At 40.3% G+C, this 16,249-nt stretch overlaps 1 protein-coding gene across 6 annotated transcripts in view; it reads left to right on the plus strand.

Annotated features, from left to right (window-relative positions):
- Positions 1-886: 886 nt before the first annotated feature.
- The window catches only part of SMARCAD1 (SWI/SNF-related, matrix-associated actin-dependent regulator of chromatin, subfamily a, containing DEAD/H box 1), a 41,653-nt gene continuing 26,290 nt past the window's right edge, over positions 887-16,249 (plus strand). For 4 of the 6 annotated variants that reach the window (XM_040699602.2, XM_040699603.2, XM_046940763.1 and 1 more), the window contains exons 1-5: positions 887-1,013; positions 1,202-1,477; positions 11,054-11,228; positions 13,367-13,544; positions 14,929-14,992. In XM_040699602.2, the coding sequence (XP_040555536.1) occupies positions 1,228-1,477; positions 11,054-11,228; positions 13,367-13,544; positions 14,929-14,992 (667 nt within the window). In that variant the 5' untranslated portion in view covers positions 887-1,013; positions 1,202-1,227. The remainder of the gene's footprint in view (positions 1,014-1,201; positions 1,478-11,053; positions 11,229-13,366; positions 13,545-14,928; positions 14,993-16,249) is intronic. The other 2 variants (XM_015276597.4, XM_040699604.2) reach the window with 1 other exon arrangement.

Consider the following 16,249-nt stretch of genomic DNA (forward strand, 5'->3'; position numbering starts at 1 on the left):
AGTTCTCCTTGCTGCTTTCCTGACCGAAAGGGGAAGAACACTGAAATCAGGTACAAATGTGTTGAATCACCTGCTTGCGTGGATTGCATGTGAATGTTTACTGAGCACTGAGCTGTGTCATTAGGGTTGTAATGGCAGATGGAGCACCAGACAACTTCTTTGAGAGTTCCCTTGAGGGTAACAGACTTTACTGTAACGATGATGATGACTTAGAAACAGGCAGCCAAGACTTATATTTCCTGACTACTGATGACAGCAACAGAACTAAATGTCGAGGTAGAGCTAAAGCACACGTAGGTGGCATTTCTGGAAGCACTGGGCTCCCAACCAGCTTTCAGGCCGCAGCACGTCTGGCAGACAGCTCGCAGCGGGCGCCTGGCTGCACTGAGACAAGCAGTGCAGTACGAAAAGCGGCGGGGGGGCTGTGTGTGCACACCCTGCCACAGCACCGCTGTGACTGAGCGGGAAGTCGCTTCTTTCCTGTTTATTTGCTTGTTTTGTCTGGCCTCGAAGCACTTTGTTTCACATGCGGCTGTTTCAAGTGCTGGAACCTCTCAGCCTTCAGTGTGTAAGTGATTTAAGCAAACTCCATCCGCTGACAGCAAGCTGTCCGTGACATGAAGGTCATGTTCAAGCAGGACTGGAAGCTTTAACAGGAGCAGCTTTATATTTTCCACCTATACTGCCCAAGAGAGGCATCACACCTGCACACAGCCATAAACCTTGTCTTTTATAGCTGGGTGATTGCGAGGAGCCGCCCCACACACACTGGGGGCGGCCCCACACGCGTTGCGCGCGAAACCGGCGCAGCCCCACCCCCGCGGAGCAAAGCGCACGCGTCCGCAGCTTGGGCGCGTTGTTGGGCGGCGGGCGGTGACGTCACAACGGAGCGCCGCGGCTGGCCGTGCTTCGGTAGGCAACGGGTCGGTGCTACCTGCCGCTGCTCGGCGTGTGCGTTGCACCGCGCGCGCCTCGCTGCTTCTTGTCTCCGTGTGGGTCCTGATGAGCGGCAGGTGCGCGAAGGGGGGGGGGCGGGCGAGCCGAGCGGAGTGTGCGTTCGCGCGCTCGCGCGCGCGTGTGTGTGTGGGAGTGTAAAGGGGCTGGGGCCGCCCCGCGTTGTCTGCGCGTCCCCGTGGCATCGCGGCCCTCCTCCAGTCTCGTCCCCCGGGATCAACTGAGCGCATCCCGCTTCTCCCCGCAGGTGGTGAGGGACGCCGGGTAGGCGCGATGAGTCTGTTCAACCTGGACCGCTTCCGCTATGAGAAGAGGAGGACGAGCGCGGAGCAGGATGGGCGGCCTGCTGCTGCAGCCCAGGCCCAGGAGGAGGGCAGCCCTGCTGCTGCAGCCCAGGCCCAGGAGGAGGGCAGCCCTGCTGCTGGAGCCCGGGCTCAGGAGGAGGGCAGCTCTGCTGCTGATGGTGGTGGGAACAACACTGCAGGGAGCAGCAGGCCAGGCAGCCCAGCCTCGGTGGCAGCAGGTGAGTCAGGTGTTGTGTGTTCAGCACAGTGTGAGTGCTGCATTGTTAGAAGTAAAGCACTCTGCCCTTCCTGTGCTGCTTTTTTTTTTTGTTGTTGTTGTTGGTTGCTTTATAAAGGTGCTTCCCTGTACACACGTTTCACAGCAGTTTCCACAAAAGCATCAGTATGGTGCGTGCTCTGCTTGAATCTGTGCATCCATGGTCACCTGATAACCAGAGATGAAATGATTTCAATGCAGGCTGCGTTTAAAATACACAAAGTGTTCCTGTTTATTGATGCTCATCTTAAACTAATGTAGTATAGTAAGGCTTTAAAAGGCCTTACTATAAATGCAACCTTGTATAAAGGTAAGTTTTCCACTAGAGTCTGAGATGAACTGGAACAGGTTGCCCAGGGAGGTTGTGGATGCCCCATCGCTGGAGGCATTCAAGGCCAGGCTGGATGTGGCTCTGGGCAGCCTGGTCTGGTGGTTGGCAACCCTGCACATAGCAGGGGGGTTGAAACTAGATGATCATCATGGTCCTTTTCAACCCAGGCCATTTTATGATTTTATGAATGCAATGTGGGATATGACAGATAAAGATGAAGCCAAGTGTTTGTTCTCGCTTTTGTCTTTCAGCTTGGCCTGGTTTTGCAGAGAGCAGAGATGCCTGTTGCTTTTTATCAGAAACTGATTGTGTTAATAGTTTTGCAGCAACATTTGTCCCATTTTCTGGTAATAGATTGTGGTTTTAATGGAAATCTGGAAAAAAAGCCTTGCTTATATAGGAGTTGTTTAGCTTATTTGGCTGATATGTTGGAGTTGTGTTTGGATTCATCAGTTGATATTAGTGTGCAGCTGTACTGGCTCTCAACTACATAATCACTCATGACCTTTTTTTTTCCTTATTATACTGACAGCTTTTCTGTTTTTGAGGGTGTGGGAATGGAAGAACAAAAAGGATTTGTTGCTGATTGTTTTATACACCTTGGATGTTCTCATTCTGTATAACTTCTGATACAGATATCAGGATAGAAGTGTCACTGGAGAGATCAGGAAGGCTTTGATTTTGCATTTAGGTAATGAAAGAGCAATAGTATCCGTTGGTGTTGTTAAACATCATTTGTTCCGCATGCAATTTACCCTTATAAGACCATTTATTGTAGTGTCTTATCTATATGATAAGAGAACTTTTCTTGTAAGGGAGGAGTTTTTTTCTTTTACAAGTCCACCCAACAGTGCTGTGGTAGGTAGATACTTATTTTTCCATGAATTTTGATGTTATGCAGGCTTAATGTTTTCAATATCAATGAAGGCTTCATGTTTCTAAATAAAGGGACAAAAGCCTTGGCTTGTTAGTTACTGCATAGGTAGGACAAAGCATGGATGGAGTGGAAGGGGTATACTGCTTAGAGAGGCATCAGTTTTCTTGTTAAGAGTATTGATATGTGAGGTAATAAAAGGCAGCCTAAAAAAGGAACTGTTGTGGAGGGTTAAGTAATAATGAGAAAAGTACTGAGAGGCATTTGTGACCAGCGGTAAATCAGAGTTGGGTAGAAGTGCAGGGCAAGTGCCTGACTTCAGTAAGGTGTCATGGACATATCTATGATGCAGAGCACGGGTTCTAGTTAACACTTAAAATTTAGCTGTAATTATTAGCACTTATATCAGCTACTGCTTATCTCATCTTCATCTTTCGCACATACTGAGGGTTTAAAGAATTCCTGGTGGTTTTCTGAGTTTTCCTCACATTTGCACATCATTTCTATGCAGTGCATTTAAAACAAACAAACAAACAAACAAAAAAAACCTACTTTAAAAATTAAATCATGTTTTCTTAAGTCAATAGAAGTTAACTGAAAATAAAGCATTCAAATTTTGTCTGTAGCATATGAGATACCAAAGTGTGAAAGAGTCAACTACGTTGGTTAAGCAATTGCACTTTCTCCTTGCTTCCTAAACGGTGTTAGGAAGACAGAATTTTTCTTTCTTAAAGTAAGACAGGTACCTATTTTTTATTTCTATATTATTGTGGAAAAGATGCGAAAATGACCTATTTATGGCACTCTGTGCTTTTTTTTTCTGCTAAATATGTAAGCAGAAGGGTTGAGTTGCTTTGTACAAGAAGCTGTAGCTAAAAACGATGTGCTCTAATTGTTCAGTAAATCATACAAGGACAATGACTACCTGTATTTCTTCTGAAGGCCAACACAGTGGATTTGCAAAATATTGACATATGAAGCTAGGATAAATGGAAGACTAATTCTTAGTTCATCTGCACAAACCAAAACAATTGATTAAATAGCTGGAGGCATTTTTCTTGTCCTTCTTAGTTTGTTATCATATTTTTTTTGTGTATGTAAAAAGAGCTTTAAGATCAGACTCCTTCCTTCAGTATCATTTCTGATGGATTTCTTTTGATTTCATTTTTCTGTGTATCTCAAAATGCAGCTCTAACAAAAAGATGCAATTATTGTAATTCCATTCATCTGGGGAGAAAAAGTAGTCAGACTATGTCTCTTGTGTCATGAAATAACATTATCTTTTTAGCTAATTCTTTTTTTTGCCTGAAAGAACTAATACTGAGGGAGTGTTGTGCACCCCAGGTATATAACGCTCCTTGTTGCTTTGTATGGAACATACATACCTTCCACTTCAACAAGCAGTTCTCAGTATGATGACCAGAAGAATTGGTCATCTCTATATGCTTGTATATTTTGAAAATTACGTGAGCTTGCAGCCACTTTGCTGCCAAGTTGGAGGTAATTGGTACTGAACATCACTTCACTGAGCGAGGGTAGTAGAGCCATCAGCCACTGTGAGGCAGTTACTGGATTGCATCGGAGAGATGCCTCTCTAAAAAGCTGGGAAAACGCATTGGAATACTTTATTAAACTTTTCTGTAGAAATCAGTATTACTAACTAAATAATGTGCATGTTTGATCTTTATTATATGGTGAAGCTGTCTTCTTGATTCTCAATTAGGCATTTTTAATTGTTTAAATAGCCTGGTGTACTGAAATGGCGAGGTTATTCCAGTTGTGGAAGTGGAGCAGAACTGTGGTAAAACTACATGATTAGAAGAGTTACAATCAAGAATTTCAAAATAAGGTTTGTGTTCCAAAAGTGTGCTTATAAAACTTCAATGCTGAATGGAAATAAAAGTTGTAGATGAAATCAGACCATTGTATACCGTGCTATTTTTGACAACTGGCTGTTGTTGATAGCCTTTCTGTATAATTCAGGTGTAAAACGCAGATGATGGAACTCTGAGGTTCCAGCGTTCACTGACACATTGTTGCTTGCACTGGGACTGTTTCTGCCTGGTATTCTCATCTGTTATCATTTCCTCTGTGGCCAGAGGATGTCATGTCTTTTAGTATGTTGTAGTTCGTAGAATATCATTCTTTTTAAAGCATTTCTGAGAAAAGTAGTACGTTCGGTAACCTAATGAACTTTTCCAAAGGTTCCTGGATAGACACACTGACCACTTAAAAATGGTCTCTTTAAGAAGCAGCTTAGACTTAGTACTACTATTTAGGATTCAAATTTAAAAAAAAATAATTAAAAAAAGACTTTTATTTGAAACAAAAGTATTGATTAGCTTGTACGCTTGAGCGGCATGCCTTTGATACTTCTTTCTGAAATAGAGTAGAAATTACCTCCCATTTGACAAATAGTTTGTTGTGCAGTGGTATTAAATGTGGTAAGCCTCAAAGTACTGCCTCGGTTTTGTTTTTATTTGGGGGAGAGAAGGGCTAGCCTATCTTGAATATGATGTGTGATTGTGTTGGGTTTTTTTTCTTCCCTCCCTGTGTAGGGTTACTTCAGTGTTTTCTTATTTCTGGCCTTAGAGTCAAACAGTGACCCTGTGATTACAGGCATTCCTTAAAAGTCCCCTTTAATCATCTGCAATCAGGGAATTCTGCCTCCAATAATTACATGCTGTGGCAATAACTGTTTAAATGATTACTGCTATACGAGGTTATAATTTGCTCTAAATACATTGGAACCACTCCTCTTATTCCATATGTGACTTGTTTTTTTCCCCCCCATTTCTCCTGCAAAGGGATTCTGTTCAGTGGAATAGATGGAGGAAGGAGGTAGTGCTTTTCTGAGAGGGAGGATGACTTTTCCAGGCAGTTCAGCATTTAACAGTAATGAGTGTTAGGAGCTGTCAGAAAGAGTAACTGGTATTTAAAATACAACTAAATTGAAGAGAGCCGAAGTGTAGTAGTAAATACACTTTATTTAAATCTGCGCTTCTTCCAAAGCTTGTTCTGAGGAATGAAATAATTTTTAAGGTTGTGTTATTTTTGTAAACTTAATTTAAATCCAATAAGGATGCTTAGTGAAGCTTTCATGAATACCTGCCAACTGCATATTGTGCTACTTAAAGGAGGAGTGTGTTTGAAAGGTACTCTAATTAAAAAGGAAAAAAAAAAACCTGTGAAAATGGCCTTTATCAGTTCTCTTAATTCAGTAGAGCTGGAACGTCTCATTACTTATAGAAATATCAAAACATCTTTATTAAATTCTTCTCATACACCTGTCAGTTCTGTGCTATTGTGATAACTCTTGCTTTGCTAGCCCAGCTTGATAACCTTGAGGAGTGTTACGCTTTAGATTTCTTTTTCTGCTAGAGAGGAATTGCCCACATCTTTGCATTTGAATGTAAGAGAAGTGTGTGATACTTACCCCAGTGTCTCTTTTACATTCTTCTTAAAACTTCTGCGTAGACATGGTTTTCACATAAAGCAAATCAGACATAAAAGGGACGTGTCTCCTTCTATGTATGGGTAGGTAGAAGTACAGATGAGGAACTTCCTGCTGCCAATGTGGTGTTCTTGGTTGCAGGAAGGCCTATTTTGGGACACTTACTGCTCCAGAACCAGTGGTACTTTTAGGCTGCTCTTCTCAAGTTTACATGTGTATGGGCTTTTCAAGATAACCTGGAATCATTAAGGTTGAAAAAGACCTCTAAGGTCATCTAATCCACCCACCACCAGTATTTCCCCACTAAACCATGTCCCTGTGTACTACATCTACCTTTTCCTTAAACATTTCCAGGGATGGTGGCTTCCCTGGGCAGCCTGTTCCAATGCCTTACCACTCTTTCTGAGAAAAAGTTCTTCATCATATCCAACCTGAACCTCCTCTGGCACAGCTTGATGTGGTTCTCTGTAGCCTTGTCACTAGTTACTTGAGTCAAGAGACCAACTTCTCCTTGTTACAGCATCCTTTCAGGTTGCTGTAGAGAGTGATAAGATCTCCTCTGAGCCTTCTCTTGTCCAGACTGAATAATCCCAGTTCCCTCAGCTGCTTTTCATAAGACTTGTGCTCCTGAGCCTTCACAGCTTTGTTACCCTTCTCTGGACACACTCTAGGGCCTCAATGAATTCCTTGTAGTGAGAGGTCCAAAGCTGAACCAGTACTTGAGGTGTGGCTGGTCCTGTTGGCTGTGCTATTTCTATTCTATTTCTGATGCAAGCCAGGATGCCATTGGCCTTCTTGGCCACCTGGGCACGCTGCTGGCTCATGTTCAGCCAAGAGTTGACCAACTACCCCAGGCCCATTTCTTCCACACAGTCGCTGCCCTACCCTAGGCCTGTAGTATTGCCTGGGGTTATTGTGGCTAGAGTGTAGGACCTAACACTTGTTGAACTTGATCCCACTGGCGTCAGCCTGGCGATCCAGCCTGTTCAGGTCCCTCTGTAGGGCGTTCCTATCCCCAGGCAGATTGGCGCTGCTTTTCTAAGTCACTTGACTATCTCAAAAATCATTACTGTAATCTTCTACCTCATCTGAAAGTGATAGAAAATGTTGAGATTTTCATGGTGATTTGATTAAAATCAAGACTTTTTTTTTCTTTTTTTTTTTCATAAAGGAAATAATTTGACCACCTGTAGTTTACTTCTGCCCTTGGCCAGCAACTGAATTCTGGTCTCTGCTGGCAGATCAGCTCTGGGAACTGAGATTACTCTGTGGTAACTGAGCTGAGTTTTTTTTTCTGCGTTAAATGACAGGAGCAGAAGAAACTGCCTTTATTTTCAGCTCTCTGTTTCCAGAGTTGGCAGCTGAGAAAAAAAAAAGCATTGGTGTTTGCCTCATAGGGATGTGAGTTTTAAGAAGGGTTTGGTGCAGTAGAGAGAAGAGTGTGCATGTGATGCTGTATTGACGTGTTGAGAATATAAAATGCACTTATACAAGGGCTTTAACTGATAGTTGTATCATTAAAACTCAGCCCTCCCATGAGTTTTGTAGCTATCTCCTGGACTTACCTTGTGTAGTTGATTTGGTCTGTTTTCTTATTCTGAATTCAGGTTTCCTTGGAGTAGGAAATGAATATGAACGTGTTTTGTTTTTTTCTACTCATCTGCCATTCCAGTTCAAAGTATATTATTGTCTGTCATCATTCATAATAAAATATAGCTATTATGCTGTGTATTGTTTTTGGTATTCTATCCTCTTGCAGTGTAAATCAGAAATTGTTATCAGCGGGGAGCTCCTGTTCTGTACTGACTGTACAAGTGGAGTTTTTTATGTTCTGTCATGGAGTGAGAGGCTCATCTCCACACACATGAGGGAGCAGAGAGGTGGGTGGGAGAGCCCCTGCACCCCAGCCTGTCCCAGCTACTGCCCTGGTGGTCAGAGGAGAGCCGTCAGTCCCATGGGTTGACTATGATGCCTGTCTCCATAAGCAGAGAGGTCTTGGGAGCATCATTCTGTTGGTCTTAGGAGGCATGAGGCTTATTATTGGAGCATATGGATAAGGGCTTTGGGATCTTATGAGACCTTCTATGGTATGGTTGGAGGGGAGCCAAAGGTGGGGAAAGGAGGGGGGGGATGAGTTTGCGGAAGAACAAGTGTAAGGAAAATAGAGGAATAAGGGGGCAAAAAAGGGGAGCTCTGTAGCTGTATCCATCTAACTGCTGGTAAATGGCAGGCTGGACTTGCCTGCCGCAAGCTAAGTGACCTGAGAAGCCTGGCATGGACTAGAGACTCCAAGTCACTCATCTCTCGGTACATGAGGCAGCTCATGGCAAATGCATCTCGAAACAGGAGGGCACTGAAGCATGCTGCCAGGTTTTGTGTTTAGGATGCAGCTGTATTCATCTGAAGAGAAGTCAGAGCTCTGATTTTGCATATGGGGACAGTTGTAGAGGGATCTGAGCAAGCGTGGAGGCTTTTGTTAGTAAGGGCATGTTCTCAGCTGGCCCCTCGGACTGGTTACAATGTCTGCTGTTCTGTAAGGGGAACCTGAGGTTTGGTTTCCAACTGTCTTACTGACAACAAAAGCTACCTGACTCTTGAATGGTGGCAAGTATGAAATTCTGCTGTGCCATGTTCAGGAAGCTAGATGTTATGTTTTCAGTCCTTCTTCTCATTGCTCGTCTCTATTGCTGCCTTTGATTCTGCAACAGAGAAATGAGCATGGTCCGGGTAACAGCAGCAGCAGATAGGAAGCAGAACTAACCTGTAGCTTGGGAAGCAGGATGTTCTTTGGTATGAAAGAAGGGCAAAACCTGCACTGTTACACCTGGTGCATACAAAATATGGAAGTGTTGAAGTTTTAAAATGAAAATAAAATCTGATTTACTATGTGCTTTCCTTTCTTCCTGTTCTATTTCCATCCTGATGGATTAATACCTGGTTAAGTGTTTTCCATATTTTCTATAGGATCTTTGCTATGTGTAGCTAAGGTCTTCTGAAGATTGACTGCAACAATTTACTTTTTTTGAGCTATCATTGAACTCTTCTTTACATTTTCTTTGGATGTTAAAGAAGTTTGAGTTAAGATCACTCCTGTTGAATTGGTGCTAATACACTCAACATTGAAATTCTTTATTTTTTTTTTCAGCTGTGCACTACAATACCATATTTTTTAATTTATTGGGTACCTCTTCCTTTTGAAATCCAGTATCACCTAGTATTTTCTAGTTTCTAGTAAATTCCTGTGGTTGCGCTTTTGGAATTTATCTCTGTTTCCATCAAATGCTGCCACAGTGAGTTATTTCAAGTTTATTTTCATTGAGATTACTTTTGGACAGCAAATGCTCTCTGCAGCTGTCATGTTCTCCACTCCATGCATTCTTCATCCTTTCTTCAGTCATGTACCTCCAGGCTTCATAATTTGTCTGCTCTTAAATAAAATACTTGGCTTACCAACTATTTTGTGTTCAGTAGTTCTCTTCAGCATGGGCTGTAAATAAAGTAGTAGAGAGAAATCACTTCTAGAATATGTGGGGCTAGTGCATTGGGTCAGGCTACGGTTCTTGGCTCACAGCTTCTGCAAAATGCTTCCAATACTTAAATTACTGTCATGAAATAGCACACTTAAGAGGTGGCAGTTCTGTCCAGGTATTTAGTTGTGTGGTGTGGGTTTAATGTTGCAAGAGATGTAGGACCTACACATTTAAGTTCTTGTGTGTTAACTATGGATTGTTTTTTTTCCTAGTGTTTTCTAAAGAAAGGTGGCTAAACAGCTGTAGCCTTGGTACATGATGGATAGAACCATGTGCTTTAGCTTGCCCAAATTCATTTGGGAGCATCAGTTTTGCAGTTATAATCACAGAAACTGCTTTGAAATACACAACATATGAGGTTAGAGCACACTGTGCCTTTGGTAGTATGCTGAAGGAGGGCAACAGTGAAAATATAATGATTTGCATACTTCTTGTTTACAGTATCTGATCCTCTTTTAGCTTCAGGTTCAGGAACTGTTCTGTATATCGTATTCTGGGCCTTTTCCCTTTGTGGTCATGTGTTCCCCATCAAGATACGTACATGGAATTGGCTTTAGGTGTAGCTTTGAGACTTTATCATGCATTACTCATTACTTAATCAGGGATTACATGGGTAGATTGGCTGCTTATGGTTGTCTTAAGAGCATATTCAGAAGGGAAAAGTCAATACAGGCTAATGGAAGCGTAGTGACTCCGTTTGATAGGTTTCAGGGGAAACTATCATTTGTGAGATGTAATAGCAGTAACTCGTTGTGGAAGCATACAAATTCTTAGTGTCATGAAAGTACACAAAGCATCCTTCCTTCCCTTGTTAAGAATCATCTGGAGCATTGTGTAGAAAAGACTGGTGATTTTATCTCTATAGGATTTGCAACTTTACCTGTTAAGCTCCCCAGAGAAGCTTCCTGATCTTTTGCTGTCTAATACTGGCATTCCCTTTCTGAAAAACTGTGATAAATACAAATCAGCCATCAGAAACACTGGTATGTTTCTATCCATGTCCTGCTTAGCTTGGAAGTAGCTCAGAAGATTTTGCTGATTGTTTTGCCAAAAATAAACAAAAAAATAATAGTTACTAGCCTGAAATACATGGCCTTTTAATCTTTATGGTTTACATTATACAAACCTATATTTGTTTGAGATAAAATTGCTGAGGCAATTTTTATCAGGTAAGGCACCACTTTAAAGAATACCACTTATAGGAGTTCTCCATGCATGAAGATGCAAGTTCTGTTTAAATGGTTGCTGTGTATAAAGAAGATACAGCTATCTGATGCGCTAAGTATATATAAATATTTGAAATTCTAAGTCATTTTCTCCCATCTTTTATCCTATTGAAATGGCTACAGGGTTCTCCAGCATCCCAGAAACTCCTGAAGCTGAGAGGACAAGGGAACTGTCTTATTTCAAGCACCGAAGAGGGGTACATTTCCTAGATGTGTCTTCAGACAGTGAAGATGAAGTACCAAGAAAAGTCAGTGCTTCAAAAGAAAACAAGGCTCCAAGGAAAGACGTGATTTTAATGTAAGGTTTAAGCTAGTAATGTTTATGCAAGTTGATCCTATTTTAATATTGAATTCAAAATAATATGCTAGGTTCTGGCTTTACAGTTTGCAATTTACCCTCCCCTATCTAAACTGTACTGGATTTCCAGGTAAGAAGAATCCAACTCCTAAGTGACTTCTCTGAAAACATGGTTTATGAGCAAGGAATTCCATGATATGGAACGATACTTGTAATGTTTGTTATCTGTTCACACGTTTGCACATCTTAAATTCTTTTGGTGGCACTTGAAAGCTTACCCTTATAAGTACTAGCTTTTTATTTTAAAATATATTGAAGTTTTAGTTCTTCTTTTAATAAAACTATAGTGGAGTGGGAAGGCGAACACTGCTTCAGCACCTAGTGTAAGAAGTTTTGAACTTGACTTGTGTGCAGTGCTGTGCAAATGGAGTTACACTGCTTCTGGGGCCAAATAGTTTTGGAAGCAGTGGAATAGGTTTTGTGTGGTGTGGAGCAGAATCTAATAAGCCATGCGAGATCCAGCTTGCAATTTGCTATTTCCGCACTGTAGTATGATTATATGGAGAGAGAGTCAGACAGACACTGAAGCATCTCCCATCGGGATTGGTCTGTGTCTGTGTCCTGGTTTCAGCTGGGACAGAGCTGATTTTCTTCATAGTGTCTGTTATGATGCTATATTTTGGCTTTGGGAGGAAAAAAAAGAAAAAAAGCAACATTGATAACACAGGGATATTTTTGCTGTTTCTAAGCAGTGCGGCACAGAGCCAAGGATGTTTCAGTTTTTCTTCTTCTACTGCAGTGCCAGTGAGAGGGACTAAGGGGGCACAAGGAGCTGGGAGAAGACGGGACCGGGACAGCTGGCCTGAACTGGCCAAAGGGATATTCCATCCCATATGGCATCATGGGAAAAAAACAAAGCAAACAAAAAAACTGGCAAGTTGGCTTTTGGGGGCAGCTGCTGCTTGGAGTCTGTCAGGGCATCAGTTGTTGGGTACTGAGAAATTCTGTATCACTTGTTTTGTAAATATATATTATTTTTCTCTTCCTTTTCTGTCTTAGTAAGTAGTTTTTGTCTCAACTCACAAATCTCAATTTTTTTTCTCCCTCCATTTCTCTCCCCCATCCCATCAGAGGGTTGGGAGGTTGAAGGGAGTGAGTGAAAGGCAGTGGTCAAAAGGCTGTGAGGTGTTTAGCTTTCTGCAGGGTTATATCATAGCAGTCTAGCATGTGCCACATCCTCTCATGCTCTTTCTTATTCCTTTGTAGCTGCTTATATTCAGTGCACAAGGTATCTCAGTGCTTAACACTTCACCGCAGGCTATTGCCTCATGTGCTAATCAGCATATATTGAATTCACTGAGCTATCTCACAAGTGGCATCGTGCTAATAGACTGGATTTAAGACCAAGGCAGGAGTTAGCTATTTGGGCTTTGTTGGAAAAACAGAACCCTAATGCAAGGCTTTGTGGCTTGGAGTCATATTCTTTTAGTGGTTAAATGAGCGTTTCTTCATGCTTATGAAGAATGTGATTATAGAAAAGATAATGTGTGCACTCCAGCTTTGTTGACAAGTATCTAGATGTTAATCCCTGATAAGAAAAGATGATATCACTAGTGTTACTATGTCAATTTCAATTGATGTTCTTTTTTATACGAAGTTTATAAGGGAGCTTTCAAGGCAGGAATATTTGAAATATGCTAACGAATTTCAATATGCCATTTTTCTGAGACTTTTTTAAGGGTATGCTGATTTGACCTTTGCAGCTTATGGCTAGACTGATTGGTGGTTTGAAGAGGAATAATGAATTATTGGTTATTGAATTAACGGTTATGACCATTTTTACTATAATAGCTTTTCGGTGGTATAAGTGCATAAGTAGTATATTAATATTATTTGCAAAATTGTAATACGGTTTGCTTATTGCAACCACTAAAGAAAGATACAGGCAAAAAAAATGTTTTATGTGCTTACTGGGCAGCAACTTTTAAAAATAATATATATTTTAGAATAAGCTAACCTTTAATAACATTAATTTCAGCTCATGTGATCCTGTTTGTTTGCTTTTACAATGACGCTCTGGTAAAATAAATGTAAGAAACAACAATTTTAATACTTTCCCTGCCCCTCATACATCATAGCTCAGAAGATTCATCAGAGGATGACCAGCCTGTGTATCAGCTACAGAAGGCGGCTCACATGAACAATGGGAACCAACTAGTTGACTTGCAGGAAGATGCAGAGGAAGACATCAGAAATGCAAAGCTACAAACACTGAAGGAACTTTTTCCCCAGAGGAGTGACCAGGATTTGTTACAAGTAATAATTCTCTGTTTTTTTAATTTATTTTGATAACTATTTTGTAGGCAGTATTCCTATACTTTGGGCATTACAACAGAGAAGAGCCTTGATTCTTATTAGCAAAAGCATATATGAGAGTAGTATTTGTTTTAAGGGAACTACAACCTTGGAAGTTTATTTCATTTTGTTGTTGTTGTTGTTCAAGTGCGTGTATGTACGTGTAAAGATATTAAAAAGAAAAGGAAAGAAATCTCTTCAACATTGAATTCTAAGGTATAGTAAATTTCTCTATTTATTTTGTCTTGACGTTCAACCTTACCTACAGCTATCTTGATTGATAGCTACTGATAACTTTTGGAATGCAGTTAACTGGTTAAATGCAGAATTAATGAAATTATTGTTGTCATCTTCAATAGCTGAAACACTTCCCTCCCACTTTCTTCAGCTTTAATACTCAAAGCCCTCAGTATGAAAGTGAGGCAAAAAGAGTATGTTTGAAGTTATAGTGATTTCTTATGATTATGCTGCCATATAAAGCTTAAATACTCTTGGCTATTCTCCAACATGCATCACAAATTTACCATGATGTTACAATAACTTACTACAGTAAAATTGTCTTCAGTACAGTAAAATGTATCTTCAGGAATGTTACCTCTTAGGGCTGATGTTTTTTCAGTAACTTCAGTTTTCAAAGCCAAATATGTTTAAATTACTCTGTCAACTTTCCTGGTTGAAATGTCATTTAAAAAATACAGAAATTTTATTGCATTTTGTTTGTTTTTGTGGATCAAGCTTTGAGTTTAGGCCTGAGGAAGAAATAAGGGATTGCAAATACCACTTTTATGTGGTTTTTATTTATTTTTTTTCTCTTGGAGAAATTAGGCTACAAATATCCAGAATATACAGTGTTTGAATTACCACCTAGAGTGTATTTAAAGCACAGGGTGATCATGATTCATTGTAGCCTAGAAACTAACTAGAAATAACACTTGTATGGTGTGTCTAGTGCAGTTTTGTGGCTTCTGTGAGGAGTAGCTGTAGGGGCGGTTTTAACTATGTAGTGGTTTGTAGTGCTGCTGTTACCTATTCTCAGGAGAGCATAAGATAGGAAGGGTTGCAGAGGAAGCAGTAATAAATGAGATTTAAAAACCTACTGGAAAGCAGCTTAAATAAGGTATTTCCAAATACAGCTGATATGGTTGTATTCAATATATATCATTTAGTAACCTGTAAGTGTTGGCTTTGGATTTTACAATACATGTCTTTTTGGTGTGTGTTTTTGTGTATGTTTTTTTTAGCTTTTATTTATCCAAGTGTATTTCAGTCCAACTTGTTTATAATTGTTATCCTCTGTTCAAATGGGTTAAATCTTACCACTTAGCAGCTGATTTCTTTTTTTCAGTTGGTAAAATCAACGTGCTCAATGGATGAAGCAATAGCTGCTTGTTTGAAGTTCAATGATGAAGGTACATTGTTGTTTTTTTTTTTTTTTAAGGGAGGGGAGGAGGAACACTTTAGAAACTACAGCCAAATTAGTAATTAAGTTGCCATGTAAACTTGAGGGGAGTACAAGGGGTAGTATTTGAAAAGCAGTAAAACGTACATTAAAAGTTATTCTATTTGTCTATTGCAATAGCACAGAACTGAAGCTACAGACTTTGCAGTAGGAAACATGAGAAGTGGATACATAGCAAAATCCAAAGATAGAGCAAAAGGGTTTTGTTTTTTTTCTGTGTAAATCAGAATTGCTGATTGAAGATTGGTGTCTTTAATGATTTTTGTTGTTACTGATTGCTTCCTTCTTTACTCAGAAGTTGAGGTGGACAGTAATGGGTTAGAGATAGTAGTTCTAAATGTTGTATGTGAGAGATCTGATGTGAAGAATTATGTTGGAGTAAGTAGCTATTTCTAACTTATGTCAAATCTTACTTGTGTCAAGCTCTGTCACTATTATCTGATTGAATTCTGTACTTGTAATTCTGAGTAAGAACTATTGGTCTTAAACACTAGATAAATTCTAGTCATTCTAGCAGAACATCCCCCAAAGTATGTTTTGAGCCCTCAGCATGCTTAGGGCATTCTTTTTCTGCATCTGAATCCATGCAGCCCCATGATGTTATCCAATAACCCCAAGATGTGGAAAGTTTGGAAAGCAGTATGTCAGTGTCATCTGTTCGGGCTTTGAGTTTCTCTCTTTGACATCACTTAAGTCCAGAGCTGTTTTTAATCACTCTTGAGTTTTGTTTTATGTGATTCATGTGTCTTTTCATGAAGTATCCTATGGATTTGGAAATTTTCTCTAGGAAGCTCATGTGCTGAGGAGAACACAGATGTACTTCATTTATAATATAAATGATTTTTGATTTATAGTATAAATGATACAGTTCTCCCTGTTGTACTTGCCATATTTTCATCTTCAGATATTTGTATACACTTCCCAAGGTTTTTAACAGTTACGGTAAAACACTTAAATTTCTGGTATCTAGGCTCTCTGTTCTGGCCATTTCATATCATAAGAGTATCCAGAGTTGAAGGGACCCACAAGGATCATCAAGTCCAACATTTGTGCGTTAGTCTGTGCGCTGCTTCACATGCTTTCAATGTGAAAGCCCACAGAAGAATCTTGGCAACAAAATTCTCTTCAATCACAGCTGTTATATAAAAATATTTAGTTAAGAACGAGCATGCCTGAAAGTTATGGTATAAATCATCTCATTTTTGAT

The sequence above is a fragment of the Gallus gallus genome, chromosome 4 (genome assembly GCF_016699485.2).
Source record: "Gallus gallus isolate bGalGal1 chromosome 4, bGalGal1.mat.broiler.GRCg7b, whole genome shotgun sequence".
In the NCBI taxonomy this organism is placed as follows: domain Eukaryota; kingdom Metazoa; phylum Chordata; class Aves; order Galliformes; family Phasianidae; genus Gallus; species Gallus gallus.